The sequence below is a fragment of the Myiozetetes cayanensis genome, unplaced genomic scaffold, assembly GCF_022539395.1.
Source record: "Myiozetetes cayanensis isolate MyiCay16 unplaced genomic scaffold, myiCay2020 scf3, whole genome shotgun sequence".
Taxonomy (NCBI): domain Eukaryota; kingdom Metazoa; phylum Chordata; class Aves; order Passeriformes; family Tyrannidae; genus Myiozetetes; species Myiozetetes cayanensis.
In genome coordinates this window covers 52,331,276-52,351,481 of record NW_026087521.1, presented here as the reverse complement: position 1 = coordinate 52,351,481, position 20,206 = coordinate 52,331,276, and the positions used below count along the sequence as shown (strand labels likewise).

The 20,206-nt window shown below is 44.8% G+C and overlaps 1 protein-coding gene across 21 annotated transcripts in view; it reads right to left on the bottom strand.

Moving 5' to 3' along the window:
- Positions 1–20,206, bottom strand: part of RBFOX2 (RNA binding fox-1 homolog 2) — a 173,910-nt gene that overhangs the window by 58,871 nt on the left and 94,833 nt on the right. For all 21 annotated transcript variants that reach the window (XR_007630095.1, XR_007630099.1, XR_007630097.1 and 18 more), the window contains one exon: positions 3,009–3,233. Coding sequence is in view for 13 of the 21 variants with exons in the window: in XM_050325385.1 (XP_050181342.1) it covers positions 3,009–3,233 (225 nt within the window). In the remaining 8 variants the exon portion in view is untranslated. The remainder of the gene's footprint in view (positions 1–3,008; positions 3,234–20,206) is intronic.

Below are 20,206 nucleotides of genomic sequence, written 5' to 3'. Positions count from 1 at the left end.
ACTACCTATTGTGTCAATTTCTTTTCCATGCCTGTTTTGAGAGCTCTGAATGCTTTCCGCTACACTCAGAGTGCCAGAACCAAGCTCATCCTTAGCTGGTGACACCAACCAGTCTTTCCCCTTTGCTCAGGGCTTTTATACTGTGCAGGAAGGCATGGACTTTGACTCTCAAAGTTTATTTTACATAAATTCACCACTGATCTTTACCCTCAGGCTTCCAAACCACTGTTTATTAACTGAGACGCCACTGCTAACCTCAAAGCATTCAATCTGACTCGCTCACAAGAATCTGCCAAGTTTCTATGAAAAGGTGCTCCCACCTGGTGTGTTAGGGACCTTGTTATAGACCCCTTCACATTGCTGTGTAGCATCTTACCGATGACATTAAATTCCCTTTTCCATGAGGGACCCCCTAAGTCATCCCATGTTCTTCGCTACTTTGGCAATTATCCTAAAGGCTATCGGCCTGAAAAGCAGGAAGGTCCCACCATCTGAGCACACCTTTTGATATCTCACTCTGTCCCTCCAACTGAACCAAGCACAGGCCTTGTTCTTAAAAAAAATAAAGCAGAGAACTTATCTGTCTGGCTGAAGGAATTCCTGAATCATCCCATGGGAGCACAGGCTTCAAGTCAGCAGCTAAAAAACCCACTGGCTGTTTGGTCTGATGTATCACCTTCACACACAACAGCAACTGTGCTTGTCAGTCACAGTAATGGGAGGGAAGGCTCATACCTCACTCCTGATGACTTTTTGCTCCATTCAAGTTAGCACTTTTGTTTAAGACAACAAAATGGTGAAAGGAAAAGATGCCTTTAAAGCATAGCAGTCTAGTCCACATGGACTGAACACGTGTATCCAACAAGCAATAACCAGTGCATGTAACGGACAAGGTGCTTGACGTTACCTGTAAATGTTTAAGGTGAAATAACCAACCTGTTCTGCTGTATATTTTAATAGCATGCTTTAGCCTGAGTAACTACCGAGCCTTCTTCCTTCCCCTAGATCCTACATCATTAATCAGCATACTGAGAAGTAGAAAAGTTACAAGGAATTACGTCCCAAGGCAGCCCACAGAGTAAAAATAAATTCATACAGAAGGAGTCCTCGACAGAAAGATAAAGAGACTTGGAAGATCCAGGATGCAGTGGATGTGAAAGTCTGGCACGTGAAAGGCCCTTGGTTGAGGCACCTTCCCCCCTCTCCCTCCTTGGATTTCTTTATGTGCCGCCATCTGGGATCCTTTGAGCTTGATGAGTCCCAGCCACAGCAGTCACAGCAATGCCCTTGTCTGTGCCCTTACCCTCTCCTGGCCAGCTGTGGCCCTCGAGCCTGACTCTGCATGCTCAGCTCACGCATCTTTAACCACATCAAATGGTCCCACCAGACGTGCCCACCTGTTTCCAACAGCCAGAACAAGTGTTCTGTGTTATTCAGCCTGTTTCTCGGATAAACCCCTGCCAGTCAGGCTCCCTCTGCAGACTCCTGGCAACACCACTGCCTCCCAGCAGTCTCCCAGCAACGCTCCCTCCCACACAGATGGGCTCCCAGTCCCTCCTCGTAGGCTAGCCACACACTGTGGGCTCCTTGGAGCCGGCTTTAGTTGATAAAACACAGAGCTCAGCCCTGCAGAGCCACCGAGATGGCTCCTAATATGGAAGAGGAGCAGGAAGGTTGGCAAGAACTTACATTCAAGGTCAAGGGTCACATCACTTCCATTAAAAAGAAATGCTCTAAAGCTCTGGGCAAGGATGGGAACAGCAAAAACACATGGGGAAAACCACTGCCCTGTTTTATTCCCTGTTTCCAGCTTCCCCATCCAACTGGCAGTGCTCAAGAAAGTTGCTTGCTGGAGATGGGCAGCCCAAATCTTACAGCTTGGAACGACATCGGACAATCTGGTGCTAAAATGATGACTTGCATTTCTGCACACTGCACCAGCTCTAAGTTTTATTTCCTGCCTGATCTCTTCTCATCTATATTTGTGTTTGCAGAGTAAAGCATCTGAAGTTCCTTTTACACACACTCAGTGTGCCTTACAGCCTTTGTACCCTTTTGCTTCTTTAAGATGCTGAAGTTGAGGCATTCCCAGGATGAAATCAAAGATATCTTCACGAAGCCATGACCAACAGAGCCAACCCACTGCAGTGGAGCAGAGGCACACACCGGGAACCGTGCACACTTGAGCTGGCACTATCAGTTCTTTCAACTGTTGGCACTGAACTCATTCAGTACTTACCAGGGAAAAAAATAATCTCTACAAGCCAAACACCAACTACAAGTAAAACTGAAAGCATTAACAGACTAAATCCGCCCCTGAGCGCCAAAGGCTCTCACCATAAGGCTCTTTATTAGGAAGTTAAGTCTTAACAAGTGGCTTAAGGGGTGGATAAAGCTTTTCCTGGGATAATCTGCCAGCATGTTGCCCAGTGCCAGTTCCAGGCCATGGAAAGAAGAAAGCAAAGATACAGAAGATGCTAAAAATCTTGGTTTGGCAAATGGATGACCAGTAGCTAAGAGCTCCTCTCCTATCTTTGCCCTCTGAAGCTCCCTGTCATTTTCAGAAAGTCAAATAAAAGTGATTTTCTACTCTGGTAGTTTCCTGAAAACAAAGCCACATTGGGATTACACCTAAAATGCACATGGTCAATCTAATTCTTTGTGCCGTCAACCTTCCAGAATTTCCCTCCATCACGTTTATTTGAACCATTTGCCAATTAACACAGAGTAATTAACACTTTTATAAAAGACTGTCTTTGGACAACTCCACCATGGTAAAAACACCACAGTTTCAAATACTACTTTCTTTTTTTTTCTCTTTGCAGACACCAATTCCCAAAAGGAAAGATGGAACCTTAGTAATGGAAGTTCAGAAGCCATGTTTTGTTTGTAATTCTCTCCTTCTCGAGTCTACTGCTGATTTGCTGTACACCTAAGAAACAGCAATCCAATCAAAGCCTGCTTTTTCCCAGAGCTGCTCTCCTGGCTCTGCACCCTCGTGCACTTACTGCAAGAGATCCGTTCTGCGTGCTGGCCGTGTTCGTGCTCTGCTCTCCGTGCGGCTGCGTGCTCCCGTAGAGTGTCAGATTGTGCTCGCTGGTCTGGCCTGCATAGTCCTGAGTGTGTGGCACCCCGTACTCTGTGGGAATCCCATTCTGTGGGGGTGGCGGAAATGGGATTGTGGTGAATGGCTGCACCATTGCATCAGGAGTTGCTGCTGGCTCCTGGTTACCCTGAAGGAAGGAAAAAGGAGAAAACAGTTTTACACTACAGAAAACAGATCAAAACGTCAGCAGGAGAAACAACACACGTGTTCATGTGAACATCCCACCCACCATCACCATAATATCGCACAGTCCTCTACTACCTCTTCTATCAAAAAGAGCACGCCTTGCTCCTCCGAGCCATGACAACTGTTTTCTTAATCTTTTCAGAGCAACTTTCTTGCTACTGGCTGGCACATGGAGAAAAAATTATGGGGTTTGCAAATTGCATATCCCTGTGATCTCATACAAAGCTTTACACATATTTGGAAGGCAGAAGAGACACTGGAACACTGGAACAGAAACACAGAAAGAAGAACAAGCTTCTTTAATATCCCGGAAAGTATCGTAACTGGGTCCATCTCCTCTAGCCTGACACTCCTTGCTCTGCTCACAAGCAAGCACATCATGTTGTTCAGAGCACAACTCTCTGTTATGTTACAGTAATAAAAAGTTTACTTTTTTAAACCCATCTGTGCAGAAGCCCCTTCTTTGCTCTGGCAAAGATCACTGAGTACACAGCACAGGTGCTCAGGTATCAACTGCTGGAATGTCCCATTTGCTGCTTGCTGGCCACGCAGAAGACACCAAAGACCTGTAGGGAACTGAGCTGAGATTGCAAGCCTGGAGCACACTCACTCTTTCCCAGTCCTGAGCATCCCTACTATCACACAAGACATTAATTACTCACTCCTCCCATAGCTTTGGGTATCCCACAGAGACCTCTATGCTAGGATAGTGGGCTTTTTAGAAGCTTTTAGCACTGTCTTAGATGTTGCTGACACCAACCAGATGACTCAGAAACAAAGAACTGACCATGCAAAAGAAATCCCCGAAAGACAATAAAAAATGTTACACCATCATGTAAAAAGACCCACAATAAGCAAACAAAAAAGCATGCAGCTCTGCAGGGATGTCACCAAAGGGGGAGCAGGGAGCTGCATTCAGCCACCTGGGGTCAAGGAGAACAGCCTTGACATTGAAGCCCAACCCCAGGAAGCCCAGGCTGCTGCACTGCTCCTACTGCTTCATCGCCACAGAAAAAAAAAAAAAAAAAAAAAACCACAGAAAAGATTTATGATAGGAGGGCTGTTTGATTTATGTGCATGTCAACAGACTAATCCTGATTTTAAATTTTGGCTGCTGTTCCAGCCCTGGGTCCTCCCCCACAAAGTCTGGAGGTGCCCGAGCCTTTTCTAACACCAGCATGCTTAAATCAATGACGTAAAAGTAAAACAGACCTTACCCCACGGGTAGGAAAGCCTGAGTGGGAATTACCAGGCAGCCTTTCAGCAAAGAGCATGCAGGACCTGACAGACCTCCAGTGAAGCTGGACAAACCTCTAATTCCTTTTATCAGCCTACCCGCAGCTTTCCCTTCCGGGCGAAGGGAACAATGATAAACGCAGCACACCTCCAGCCAGCACCAGGTCATTCAGACACTGGCTGAATCCCAAATTTGCTCTGACATTAGTCTATCTGGTCTGCCTCCCCTGGGGGCCACGTGGCCACACGCTCCCGCAGTTGGGGAGAAGGAGAGGGAAGGGCATTCAATACCACTTAGCAGAGCCAAGCTAAAGCCTTGGCCTGCGCCGGGGAACGGACCGTTTCATTAACTCAAGTCCAGCCACTGCAAAGCCTTGCTGCCTGCAGAAACACAAAACTCCGCAGCCTCATCTGAGAAAGAAAAATTCAGGCAAGCACACCAGCCACGGCCAGTGCTCAGTTACTTGCACGCACTCTCCCAAGCAGTTGCAGCCCTGCGTCGTGTGCTCGCAGGTCTGCAGAAGGTTTTTTTCCACACACCAAGCACTTCTTCTGAAAGCAGGACAGGATTTTCATTCCCCTGCCCCCCCACTGGAGGGCAGTTCCACCAGCACTTTGCTTCTGCTCATTCCTTTGCCATTCTCAGCTTCGAAGTAAGGCACTTCTGACTCAACCTAAACTGTCACCAAGATCCGCAGAGCGAGTTCTGAAAGGGGAGGCAGGAGAGGCAGAACGATGGCTGTCCCACTGCAAACCAGGTATCAGCAACCCTATCGCTCACTTGCTCAGACTGTTTATCCCCTGACAATTCCATTCCATCCACGTATTGTCACCTTTCCAAATTCTTCTGTTTATAATATTTCATTGTATTTGATTGTCTGTGTGCTTCAATACAGCCCACATTGCCTGCACCTTTCTTACATCTAAAATAGGACTAAATATTAAATCGATTTTTTTTTTATTTTAAATTAAAAAATTGGTAGGGTAACCCCAGAAAAGATGCAGGAGCAGAAACTATTTCCAATTTTTTAAGAACAAGCCAGATTTCCAAGCTAGTAGCATCCCAGATCGGAGGAAGAGAATGCTAATCAGCCCCAAACAAAACCTATTCTGCCATCCTCTCTACAGTGCAGGGCTGCTCCCCAAAGGACATAGTCCAGCATCTTATTTAATCTCACTCTTAGACTACTTAAAATGCCAGCCCATGAACCTTATATAATCTTATTTTCAGTATTTTTACCCCTCAGTTAATACTGTTCCTTCCCGTTTAAAGGCATTTCAATCTTTTTAAATATTTTCTTTCCCTTCTTCAATTATCTACAAATGCTTGAAGGATGAAAAATGCTTACTCTCTCTCTTCTGTTGCTTGTGGTATTTTGATAATACGTATTTATTTTGAGTTTAATCACACCTCTTAAGCCAAAATATCCTAGTAACTTTATTTATTACTTCTCTCTGACCTTCCTAAGATTTTCAAAGGAAGGATTTCTGGTGCAGAATGAAATGTTTTTAATACCATTGTCACTCCCCGCACCCCCCCGCCAAGTCACATTAACATGCAAAAATCATATATCTTTTATTACAAATGTATCTTTCATTTAATGTCTTAGGTTATCTGGAGATTTATCACCATTATGTTTGTCCAGGTTTCATCATTCCATGGAGTATCTGTATCTCAAATTATTTCTCTCTTTATATGATTATGGACATAGTTCCCATCTGATTTTTTCTGTAATTTTAATTTCCTTTGGTGCTTTAGAATTGCTTTTTTCTCTGTTTCCAGTAGTGTCTGCAGAAAAGAACTCCTGATGAGATCTCTGCAGGTTTCACAGGACACTGATATCCTTCAAACCCAGAGGAGATTCTACCTCTTCTGTTAGTCTGCCAAATATCAACATTTACATGCTTCATATTTTCAAGAACTAACACAGGACATGCACAAAAAAAAAAAAAAATCCCATTAATCTTCAAACACAGAATCTGAACTCCTTTCCCTACTTCTAACCCACCATGGGGAATTCTGCATTCTGAGGTGCTGCTTTTCGCACTTCTCAAGAAGTACAAAGAGCACGAAGAAACCCCCAGGTTTCCCGGGTGAAGGTACGTACTTGGGAGGAGAGACTCAACAGAAAGTATTTTGTCCATCCAATCTTAACAGTATACCTCACTGCACTGCCAGTCCTGCCTGCTTCAGCTCGTGAAAATCTCTGAAACATCGACTTAAATGCAACAAGAAACCCAGAGAGGTATGTCCAAAGCAGTCACCATCCCCAAACACACACAGCGATACCATCACAAGACTAGGAAAACCTGGCTGCAGCTCCCCCCAGAAGCTAGTGTCATCTTAAACTTCTGTGAGGGCATGAAATAAATCTTAAACTAATGTGCAGGAGCAGACAGGCACTTCTCTCGGTCACAATGCGTCAGGTCAGGAGTCTTCAGGAGAGGAGCGTGATGGACACTTGACTGCAGGAATAATTCTGGCAATTCCAGATCATCCAATTCCCTCCATGAATTTGCGCTGCCATGCACCAACCAGGATAGCTGTCATCCCATGCTCATTCTGGGAAAGGCTGGTCAGTGCAAGTGGAACTCAGTGTAATTAACACATACTGCTCAAGAAAAGGAAAACACCTCAGTAGCATATATGGTAACCTACAGTCCCAAAAAGAAGCAGTAATCCCTGTGTTTGCTATTCATTCTGTTGCTCTGCTCCCACGGAAATCATTCATCCACATCAGGTAGGAATTCGAAGCAGCCCTTCCCTTGCAAAATGCTGGCATCTGATTCATCAGCACCCAAGACCTCAGGGCACAAGAAGAAGGTGGATATTCATCTCCCCTTTCAGGTCCCTGTTCTCAGCCCTACAAAGGTCCAGTCAGGTCCTTGCAGGTGCCAACTTTCTTCCTTAAGTTGGGGTTTTTCCTACACTGCTCATTACAAATCCATCCCACATTTTGTTTAAAAAACAAATTAGCTGAAGCAGTGAAAAATCCCTAATGGGGACACACTTCTTAAGAGTTTATGCAGCTTTAACTTAATTAATGAACTTTGTAGCTCCGAGCTAAGCAGAGGAACAGTAAGTAAACGCACATAGTTGTACCTTGTGGAAGGGTGGGAACTGGAGATGATGTCTCAACAAGGAGACAACGTGGTTCAGCAAATGCAAGACAGGATGAATTCTTTCAGCAGACAGCAGGTGGTGATCCAAGATCACGGCACTGGAGCGCCAAGAGCAAACACCAGAAATGCACACAAAGGCCTCCTACTTCCATAAAACTGTCAGAGATCAGTGAGTTTTCTGAAGGAGTGGTTTTGTTTTGCTCATTAGAGAAACTGATGTAATTATAGGAATAGGAAAGGAGCCTTACAGCAGTGCAGCTCCAGATCTCTTCCGTATTGGTACACAATAATATGCATATTTAGTAAAGTATAACCAATCAAATAAAAATTATAAACCTGGTACAGCTGAACTGGTAAAATTTCTGTAAAGACATGGCAAACTGCCACGAGGTAACCGGTCTGAGCTATCCATAACCCCATTATGAGTCATCAGCATCACAGAAAGGTGCAGAGAAATGGTACAGCATATAAATATCAAATCATCTCTTAAAAATGCCTTTGAACTCTGCTAACCTCCAAATCACTGGTATAGATGTGAGTATAAGCCTGTTAGTGGAATGGGGTTTCTAGTAGGTATATCTTCACTGAACTAATTTTATGAAACCTTGAAGCAACTGACTTGCAGCTAAGGGAGGCAATTAACCTGTTTGTGAAGACCAGAGTGTTCCAGCCTACACTGTTTGCTCTCTGCACTAACCTAATCCCTTTCGTAAACAGCAAAAATGTTTGTAGCTGGGATCTGAAGAGCCTGGCACGACTGCTCAACCTGGAGCCAGTGCCCACCCTCAGCTCTCTGCACAAAGGGGATCCCTGTAAGTGAGAGAGATGTAGAGACTACTCCATCCCCTTTCTATGACCCAGCTCGCAGCCTCCTGCCAGGGATGCAAACATGAGGCACAGCTCTGGCACAGGAAGCACAGCATTGCTCCCCGGCTCTACACGGGCAAGAGAGAAAGGGTTTACCATACAAAGCTCCTGCTTAGGAGCAAGAAAATTAATAATAATATATAAAATAATAATAGGCTGGGGATTCCACCCCCCTCCCCTTCTCAGAAATGAACAAAAGAGGTGCTCTAGCAGGGTCCCCTTCCCAGCCTCTTCTAACACAGTTTCCCTTCTCTGTTCTCAGCTGCAGGTTCAGAGAGGCTCTGGCTAGAGCTGTCACCATCTCACCTCCAGCTGTGCACTCCTGCCCTCTTCTCCCTGCCAGCCTGCCCACTGCTGAGCCCTTTCAGCACATATTCCAAGGGGAAAAAAATTGCACACTTTTTGTTGTCAGGTTAGTTTTGTTGCCACTTAAGAGTGTTGAAATGGCTTGGCAAAGAGCTGGAGGAGAACCAGAGCCAGAAAGGACAGGGGGTGGAGAAGCTGGGGAGGGAAGGGCCATGGGCACCAGCTCTTGGATGAGTTCAGGCTGCCAGGCAGCCACAGTCTCCAATGTGCATTAACCCTCTCCTCAGGCAATCCCACAATTTGCCCACTGATAACAAATGTATCAACAAGCAATTTCTTCACAAATGGCAATAGATACAAACCTCTGTGAACGATGCTCCCCAGACCCACCTGGAACTCCAGCATTATCACTTCCAGAAAAACAGAGGCTGGGGCATTTCATTACAACAAAGAGAAACCCCACCCTACACTAGTAGCTGTCACAGCACATAGAACCTAAGCCTTAATTTTTAAAACTGTGCTTTTGCTCTTTAGGACCATGAGGATACTCAAACACAAGAGAAAATGATGTACAGGATGATGAAGTGATGGTTTTCCAACTCCCCAGACACCCCAAACCAGTGTCTTGGTCGTGCCAACCCTGCAGGTGCCCACAAACACCATACAAGCTCTCTACACAAAAATGCAGCAATAACACTTTCTCCATCAAGGCCATTTCATTACAGATTAGTTTCTGAATGGGAAGAGTGGGTAAAATGCCTACAGAAAGGAAATATGGAGGTGGAAAGTATATATACAAAGGATATAACCATCACATTCTTCATCTTTGTACAAACCTGTTCCTGGATTCAGAGGGGTATGTGACCCTAACCTGACACCCACAGTCCACACTACAAAGGCATTTCTGTAACTCCAGAGAGCAAGACTGGCATGCCTGTATGTCTGGCGACCGAGACTGATAAAATCAACACTCTTGGTGTGGGTTGATCATAAAAGCACCTCGAAGAGGATCATGGTAATAAGAGGTTTTGGATTTCATCTGCACATCTGGAGCTTGATCTTTGTTTGATCTACGACACACTGGGGTAACAGAAAAGGATGTTGGATTTTGACTCTACTACCATGGGCACAAGAGCAATTCCTCCTGAATCCTCCCAAAAGCAGGGCTCTATCTATAGGTAGTTCTGCAAACGTCTGCTGGAGTTTTAAGATAGTTCTGTTAAAACAGAGAAGAGTTCATATGCATGCCTTTCTTTTTTATTTTTTGGTAATTTAAATCGGATGTAATAATTTCAGGAAATGCTTTTTGCATTGGGCTAAGTTAAGCCTCAATAAGCTAATCTTGCACCAGAGGGGAAAAAAAAAAAAAAAAAAAAAAAAAAAAGAAGAAAAAAAAGGAAAAAAAGAGATGCCTGCACTCAAGCTTGCACCTATCTAACCATTTAAAGGCATGTTTCCTTCAATTTCCTGGTGCAAGCTTGCACTAGATTATCTAATCTTGCCCTTCCCTCTCCTAGATATGTAAAGCAAAGGAAGAACAAGTTATCTTCCAATACACACTCTATCATTCCATGCCACCAAAAACTGTTCTGTAAAATAAAGCAGCTGGCCGCCTTTTTTTTTTTAATGCATCTAAGAACTTTATAGAGAAGAAGTGCAAGTCCCCTTTCGTAAGAAAGGATAAAAGCAAATTATAGTCTTATCTTACTCTTATACACAGGAAGCACTCACTCATCCCCGTGCTTCCATCATGTCCACTAATGGCCAACTTTTACTCTATCCCTATGCACAAACACAGGCTCTCAGGGCTGAATGCATACACACTTGGTAAGAAGCCCTTGGGCAACCTGCAAAGAGGTTTCCTGTTGGATACAGCCAAAGCTTTAGAGTTATGCAACTTAATAAGGCCCAGGGCCACATCTACTTACCAGCCTGAAACATAGCTTTCAGATTTTAAAAAGCACTGATTTCTGCTCCTGAAACCTACATTATTCCCCATTAAAAAAAAAAAAAAAATGTTACAAGCACAAAGACATCCCAACAAATGCTTTCAATCAATTCACGCTCTCTGGGGCTGATTAGAGAGAATTGTGTTTCAAGAGACGACATTGGGGTCTCAACATCTGTTTCCATTCCATATTAGGAATGAAACTACCTCTGAGAACTATTGGGAAGAAGGGAGTATGGGTGCGGAACAAAGCAAAAAGTCACCAGGATGGATATATCTTCAGCAACAAAGCCAGCAAGTGCGAGAAAAGCTCAGGCTCAATTTTTTGTTCCAGATTGGTCCTTTAGCACCTCTCCTGGCTGTATTCTCCCCACCTCTGCAGTATTCCAAGTGACTGTTTTCCACTTCACATTCATAATCAAACATTCTTGGGGGAAAAACGATTTCCATAAGACAACTAGCTTTCAACAAATCAGCATGAAAATAAAGTCTCAAAACACTACGCATCTAGTCCTACGTTAATCCAGCAGGCACCCAGAGCTGCAGAAGCATGTCCCACACAGGGGAGATTACTCTACCATCAGGAAAAGACGCTTAAGTTTCTTCTTTCGGACCAGAATTCAAATGAGTCACAGCTAAGAAACAGTGTGCTGCAGATGTGTCACGTATGTTTAATCCAAACTAACTGTGATTAGCTATTCAGCAGATTAGCAAACCAATCACACTTTCAGCTGCATGATTGCAGATCCTCTCTGAGGGAAGCAGAGGCCAGTGCTGGGGAAGGAATGTGGTAACTGCTCTTCCAGGAGTGTCCCATGGTTGCATCAGGGTATATGGGCACTCACGTTCTGCCTTAGTCTTGATGCTAACCAGTGGTTCCAGGTGCTGCTCAGAAAAAGAAGGGCGACAGAATATGAAAATATAGCAGGGAAGAAAATCCCACCTGGTGCCATGGTATCTCTTGACCAGGCTGTCAGGGTAGTGCCACAGCTACTGTCACCTCAGCTAATTCTGCAATCAGATTGCTCACTTCAGACAGCTTTGTTTCAAGGAAAACAGTTAACGCTCCAGATGACGTATTTCAAAAAACCAGTTCTGCTTCTCCAAGCCCAATCAGGTACCTGGTGCTGGACAGATAAGCAATTTTTCATCCCACGTCTCTGCTCTGCAAATGGACTATCATCCTGTAATCTGCAAGTACATCACCAAACCCCAGTGAGCGTGAAGAGTTCTTCCTGCAACCTCAGGAATTCAAACGGCTTTCCTGACTGTTTAAATCCTCATGAAGCTCATTCAGCCCCTTAGAAAGATTTGTATCTGCTTTAGTCACAAGAATTTCTCAAAGCGACACAGCTATCTGTGAGAGACTCTCTTCCAGATCTCTCTCTATATCCAGTGCTCTTCTAGGAAGGATTTTGAAGATCACTTTTGGTATCAGGCTTTCCTGTCCCCCTCTCCCCTGCTGTGAGGACTATGAGCTGACGGCAGTACTGAGCTGCGCAGAGGTGCTGCTCTGAGCTGACTTGGCTTCGGGAGGAAAGACAAACCTTAAAGCCCTCTCTGGCAGCTTCACTTATACTACACTTATACAGGCCCCTTCAATTCCCCTGATTTCAGTGGCCAGCAGCAAAGTCCTCCCACCCGCCTGCACTAATTCCAGCACCGCACAGGAAAAAAAGCAGCCCTGCCTCGGCTGCCAGCGTAGGAGGAGGAGGAGGAAGGGAGAAAGCGCTGGGAAGAGGAGAACACATCTGGAATCAATTGGAGAGCACCGAATGCTTCGGAAAGAACTGCAGAGCTGGCAGAAACCATAGCGAGGAGCCGCGTGTTCGGACGTGACTACGAAGCAAAGGTGGGGGACGAGACGTACACAGCATACTTAAACACAAAACCAGAGCTCCTCCTGGGGCTCTTGGGACTTTTTTTAATGCAAGTAGCTAAACATCTCAGTCCTGTCATATTTTCACTGCCCCTGGCCTATCACGGGTATGGGTCAGAATTCAGTACAGAAGACAGGAGATGAGATGAGGCAAACGGGACCCATCTGCGACTCGAGCACCAGGACTCAGTCACGCAGCAGAAATATTATATCAAGCTGCTCTCAGGGCGCAGAAGTCTGTGACTGACTTGGCACACGTTTGAGAACAGAAATTTGACGGTTTAAAAACGCAGATTTCTTCCCACAGTTACTTTCCACTCCAGAAATGCATTCTCCTATCTCCTGCTACTCATTTGTTCCAAGGGTAGTTTTCCATTTTTCAAGGAAGCCTCCACTGTGTGTCCTGGAAAGCAGAGGTTCTGGAAAGGAGCGAGAGTCATGGAGAAGCAATTCACCAGTGCAGCAGCCTGGTACAGAGAGTGACTACAGCTGTTCAGATATATTACCAACAAGTAGGATGTGGGAAGCACTGCTACTTTGGTACGTGGCCTTGGCCAGATGAAAAATAAGACACGTGCTTCCATATACGAATTTTAAAACCAGAATTAAAAAATGCAAAAGGGAACATAAAAGAGCCATAGAAATGACCACAAGATTGGAAAAAGCCACGTGGCTGTGCACTGAAAAACTTGAAAAGCCCAATTTATTTTGCTTATAATTTTTTTTAAAAAATTAAGTGGCAACTGATTATTTTGCAGAAGTATATTAATTGTGAGAGGGAAAAACCACACGCTTATGATATTTAATCTAATTTAAAAAGGCATCAAGAAATAGCCAAAAGCTGAGTATGATAAATTCAGCTCTGGTAAAAGACACCATTTCATTTTGTTTGCTGATTTCTAAATGACAGTCATTAAGTCAGCTGCTGAGAAGGACTCGGTCCTTTCCATCTCTTTGCACCTCTGTGCTGAAAACATTATGTCACTCAAAACAGAGGTGCCTGAGTGAGACATAATGTGTACATAATGTACACCACATGTACGGCCAGAAGAGGCTATCTAAAGCCAGATCTATAGGACAATATTCCGGAAAGCTAACAAGAGCTGGTGGAAGTCAACGCACATAAATGAAAGATGATTAGACTCAGTAGCATACACATTTATAAGCAAAATGACTTCACTTTATGGAGAGGAAAAAGCTATTGAAAAGTATAGGTGCAGTTCTGTGTACCACCTAATATGATAAACTACCAGCTGGCCTCAGAATCAGTGGCTCCACTTCCCTCCCCGGCCGTTGAGAGATCTTGTCATGCCACAGCCATTGCCAGAAAATTAATCCAAACAATAGTCATCTGTTTGGTCATAAACTGAACTGTCTCGCTTTATATCTGCTTAAGCACGATGCCCAAAGCGGTGAGGAGGCTGAACATATGGTCAGGGCAGAGAGATGAGGGGGACTATTCTTCTCACAGCAGCCCACAGTTACGCTACATTAAGCGCAACTTGAAAATGCACCTGAAAACCACTTCATACAAGAACGAGAGGCTACGTGGACATTTAGCATATGTTACTGCCACTACCTGCTTCACTTATGCTTAACTTCTAGAGCACGCCCATGTAAGCCAGCACAAAGCTGGTTTGTACACAGTGAATTTGTCAAGTATCTCAGGAAAGATTTCCCCATTGTTATAAAATCCATTTAAAGCCTCTTTCCCCCAGGCCTTCCAGCTAATGTATGTTTACCAAATTCCTGCTGTAACCACAAACCAGTATAGACTTCTCCCCTACACAGGCCACCTGCACAGCTGAAAGGTAAAACTCGAGGTCAGCAGCACATCTGACCACCTTTCAGGCGTCTTCTCCTGGGCTGGGTGCGATTAATGCAGCTCCTGCGGCCCCCATGCTCAGTGGTACCTTTGGAAGAATGCCCCTCTCCCTTGCCACCACCACATCAATGCCTTGGTCACATAAATTGTGTGTGGGGATTTAATAGTAGTGATATACCAAATATTCACATTAAACTACTGGCAGTCCCACTTTTAAACTGCTCTACTTTACTAAAGCTAAACTGATAAACCTCAAAAGCTAAATTGATATAAGGGCATCCCATCTCCATGGCATGCCTGTCAGCATCTGCAGCTCCCTTAATACATTGCTGCATGGGTTCCCGTGAAATTTACTGCCCCCCACCCCCATCAATTCCCACCAGATCTCCACCTTCCACAGCCAAGGGCATTAAAGGTACTTATTTCTCCCTCCTCGAGCACCTACAGAAAGACAAGAGCATAGGATACGCAAAACTTAAACTCCTTCAGCCAGTCGGTTTGCCCTTCTGTACATCCCCTTTCACACACACAGTGTCAGGCCAAACAAAGCCGCTCACTCCAGGATACAGGCCTGGAAAGAAAGCATTAGCATCTGGCAACCAAGAGCAGCACCCCAGCATATGAGCCTGAGAGCAAATACAAGTCTCTGGCACGAAGAGGAAACACCGAGATGTACGCCTGACTGCTCCTGTCAATCTTGCAGTGGGGGAATGCCCGATTTCTTTTTTTTTTTTAATATATTTTTATCATATTACTGAAAGGAAATGCCAGGGACTGCTGTGGCCCCTGTCCCTTGAGGCTTCACTGTTGCCATCAGGCTGCACTGCCTTTGCAGTGATGAATATTTAAACAGGGCAATAAATATTTCAGAGCACATTCATCCCAATGAGAAGTCTACTAGCACAAGAGAGATGAGACAACCACGCAGGGTCGAAGCTGCTCCTTGTTCTGCCCCTCTGGTTCCCACACCGCCTGCCCTCCCTTGGCCTTACTTCACTCCAGACGTCAACAGGCACCTGAGAGCCTCAAATATTCACAAGCACAGCTCTGGTTACTTTACCAACAAGCAGAAACACCCATGAAAAAAAAGTGCGCCACTTTTCAGAGAGGTGCAGAACACAACTAGCTCATGCTTTGCTTTCACCTCTTCTGGGTTTTTGGGTGCTCGCTCTCAGGAAGAAAATTATTTCCTTGAAGACTCCACAGGGTCTTAAATCTTTTAATACTGCACCTCAAAAAAGCAAAAAGCTAAGAGCAACAAAGCCAAAAAGATCGACAGCACCCGGTTGAGCGAGAATGCGTGACAATCTGTCTTTTCCCCCCACAACTCCCTCCTTAACTTCAGTGGTGCATTTACTCGGGCACTTCTCCGGTGCGAGCAGCTCTGCTGCCCTCTCAGTGGGATGCTAACAGATGTACACAACTTGGCCATCGCTGGCATGAATAAAACTGGTGAGAAAACAGGTTTAGGACATAACAGAAAATGCATTCATTTACTCAGCTATCACCTGCATGTCCTTCATGTACTGAGGGCTATTTTGACTGTCACAGTGATAAAAGCTTGGGGTTTAGCTAGGATCTTAGCTACACTCTCAGTTTAAATTTTTGGGTTTTAAAGACTGTTTCATGGGGTAACTAAAATTTTGCAGAAAATCAAAACCACATATAAAGACACTTATTCAGGATCAAATTTATAGGGCTGTGAAACCTTTGGCCAGAATCAAAAATTATCTATCTTAACAGCTTCATCTATGTATCTCACTAGATTCAAAAGATCTGAGATATTTACTGGTTACACAAGATATGGAGAAGGCTTCAGAAAATGGGTACACCTACTCCGAGGGAAAGGAAGCCAAACAGACACCCTCACAAACAGCAGCCAGCAAACAAAGGGTTATCTTAAATGACAGGCACAAGCTAGTCTGCCCTGGCTAACTGAGCTGCACCAGGGCACCTCCTTTCCAGGTAAAGACTGTAATTAACAGTATAAAGAAAGAGAGTCATCTCTGGCTTTCTTGGTACCCATGGACCATCTTTTAACAGATGATGGTAACCAAGCTGCAATCTCAATGTGTCACATGCTGTCCAAGATGCCTCTTGTACTGCGCAAGAACACACTCCTCTTACCTGGATCCTGGCCCAGCTTAAGGTACAAGCTGGGCACCAAATGGTTCAGCCCTGTCATGGCTTAGGCACAGCAGGGAGCGTGCAAGGGCATGCAACAACTCAGCAAGGTCTGCAGATGCACAGTCTTGGATTAAACTGCTAAATTCCCCTGCAGTCTCATTTCAGCTGCTTTCAGTCCTTTGAAGGAGAACAGCCGGGTCTTTGCTTTGTGCAGAAAGGGCCCTGCAGCACATCAAGAGTGAGCTTCCTACTGCAAGCCAGAGCTCCTGTTATTTCATGGACCAAGGAAGGACCCAAGTGCTGCACAGCCTGCTTGGGATGGCCAGGTTCTTATTAACGAAATTCTCTCTCGTTCCTCTGCTCTATGGCACAAAATGGCTCCAAGCTGAAATACTGAACTGTCAAATAGCAAAACCTCTTTCCATGTCAAGGAAGAGCAGCTGCCTACTGAATAGGTGGATCAATCACCTACTGCCACCCTCTGCCCCTTCTGCTTCTCAAAGAGCAGCAGCATCCCTCCTTCAAGACTGGCCATCAGCCATACCACCAAAAAGATGTTGTTTATATTAAAAGTACAAAATAGCAGTCACAGCAGTGTAATTCAGAGAGTGACAACAATACTGGTGCTTTGCCAGCAGCAAGTCCTGGGATTTTACATCTCTGCTTCTAACCACCACCCCAGCTGCCCCTTATATATCACTGAAACGAAAGGATCCAGTCAGAAGTCAGACCCAACCTGACCCAAAAAACACCTTGTACTTTCCTATCTTATTAACAGACCTCATACACAGACAGAGGAAAACTTCTCGAACATGAGCATTACCTCACCAAGCCATTTCGAGCAGGAGCCACCATTTTACAGCAGACATCAAAATAATGAGTGCTCCTCTGCTGACTGTGCAGCTCCGTGTTATTCCCGTGATGGGCCACATACCCAGCAGCACACTAACATGGAAAAAAACCAGCACCTGATCCCAGGCAAGAATAAAAAGCCATGTTTGATACCATACAAAAAGTGTTAGGAAGGAAAACAACATTTAATTCTGTGGCTCCTGAGGACCTCTCATGACTCACAAAATAAATGCAAACAGATGTAAAAGTTAATTTGGATCATATCAGCTTCACTGGCATGCAAAGGGCAGAGCAGGCACCCTGGGGAGAGGGAGGGAAAGATTTGCCATAGCTCAGGTTACTATCGCTGACAGCTGACCTAAAACACCCCCAGATTTCAGCAGACTTCGCCAGATCTTCTAATTTTCAAAGGTGCAACCGCTTCCTTTAAGAGATGCAATGTGTGATACATGTAACACTAACTGAGGTCAGGGATGAAGGAGATCCTGCAGCACAAGTATTTAAGTGTTCCAGATGATAATCCTCACTGCTTTAGAATGAGCCCAATTAACTGAAACAAGAAGAAAGCAGAAGTGAATTGTTCTTTTGAAGATGTAAAATTTTTGATCCGAATCAATGAGGACATAAGGAACTGAAATAATTTCTTTGCAGTCTGAAGCTACTGCATGGAACAGACAGACGGACAGTTGCTCTGTCCTACAAACATGCTCCTTCAGAACAGATGTCTGTCTGCAACCCAACACACTCAGCTTGTGAAGCCAGAGACCCAGCTTGCTGGATGGGCTCCATGGAATCATCTCCCAGATGGGCCAGCACAGCCCACATACTTCATCAGTGTCAAACCTGAGAAACGTTCTTCAGCACGAGCCCTCAACACCTGGTTTTAACTTTCTCCTTTGCCGAGTTCTGAACTGCTCATCATCACAAACCAAGTATTGTTACTGTTCTATTAAATTTTTAGAAAGAGTTAATGTTCAAAATTGGCCAATGACAGCATGTGTAGTAGCCCACAGCAGCCAACATTATTATCTATTGTTAACTGCAGTCCCTTTTCTTTGTTAGGCCTTGAAAATGCACTAGATGATTCACAGTGAGACTGATGCATCTGAAAAACTTCCTTCAAATCCTTTAAAATGAAAATTGCTCTTTTAGGTTCCCCTTGCATGCCTAGGACATAAAGCCTTTCCAGAATCCCAGTATCTGGCACCACAGGGTACAAGGATCACCTGCATTTTATAGCCATGGTTCATCTTAGATGATCACAGAAGAAATGGTTTGAGCAACAGCCTCTAGTTTTGTGCTCTGCTTATGCTGGGTACTACCAACATCACACTTAATCAACAGACTCCTCTCCATGCATTTAAGCAAGAGCAGGACTAACACAGCTGACCTCACACAGGGGCACAGGAGCAGCTCACGCAGGCACAGTAATCCCGCACAGAAATTTGGGACAGACACAGCTGAGGGCAATTCCCGAACCACTTCACAGCTGGATTGTTGAAGATGTCCCTGCTCATCACAGAGGGGTTGGACTAGATAACCTTTAAAGGTTCCTTCCAACCCAAACTATCCTATTATTCTACGATTTTATGATTTGCTACAGGAATGCTTCTGCTAGGATTGCCTGAAAAGTAGCCAGGAGGCTCATCACAACTCTGCATTTAAATCGTGTCAATCAAATGTGGTTCTTTCCTGCCACCGGATTCTTTTCTCCTAGATTTAGGCCATAGAGCGTCTCAGAATAATTGTACGGTGACACACAGAGCCTCACAGCTAACCTAGAGGCCTACTACACTTTTGAAAGCCACTACAGCCCTCTACAAATGTCCTAGAAGAATGAAATTTATCTTCCTTTATGCTCCTCCAAAACATTAAGAAATTCCTATTACTCAGCTCTAGCTATTCTTCTCTGTGTTACAAATAACACAGGTCAGAGTTTCCTACCCACCCACTAAAAAAAAATAAAGCCACCGGCTTTCTGAACACTTCTGCTTAAGCAGAAGTCTGGCTGGTAGATGCGTTCTGGACCACGTGGCTGAGCTCTGCCAAGCAGGACCCAGCCACCCATCAGGCAGGGAGGCTTGGGGCTGGCAGGCAGGAGGCAGGGCAGGCATGGATCTGAACAGAGACTCTCAGCTCTGCAGCTTCCAGTGCAGCTTTCTCCTGACTTCTGTGCCACACTCGCAGTAACTCCTGCAGCTGTCAAAGCCAATTAAGAGAACTCCTAACAAAACCCGAAAAAAGTCCTGAGAAATCACATTTGAGCTGAAAGGGACAGTAAAGCCTTTCTTACCTCCTCATAGCAGGACTTCTTACAGGACCTTCATTTTGTCTAGGGCCAAAGTCACCATTGGGTTGCTCAAAGCTACAGTTTCAGACTTGATGGAAAATATGGCTCAGGGATCTTTAATCTGATTGAACCAAATTTAGATTCATCTCCCTGAATAAGACAAAGTATTCAGAAGTCTTGCTTTCTGACAAAGCACTGAGATCTCTGCAGTATTTTTTCCACCCTTCTGAAGTCCATGTTACCAGATAAATTCATTCTCGCACTCTTTGCATCATTTCGATCAAAAGAAGCTTTGAAGACTTAGAGTCCCTCAGAAAAATTCTCTTAGGATGGAGGTTTGCAACTGGCTTTGGATGACCTAAATTCTTTCTGCCACCAAGAGGGTCAGTCCCTCCTTGACTACACCTCTTCATCAGTCACACCTACTGCATGCTCATCGCAGTCTGTCACCCACATCCCGT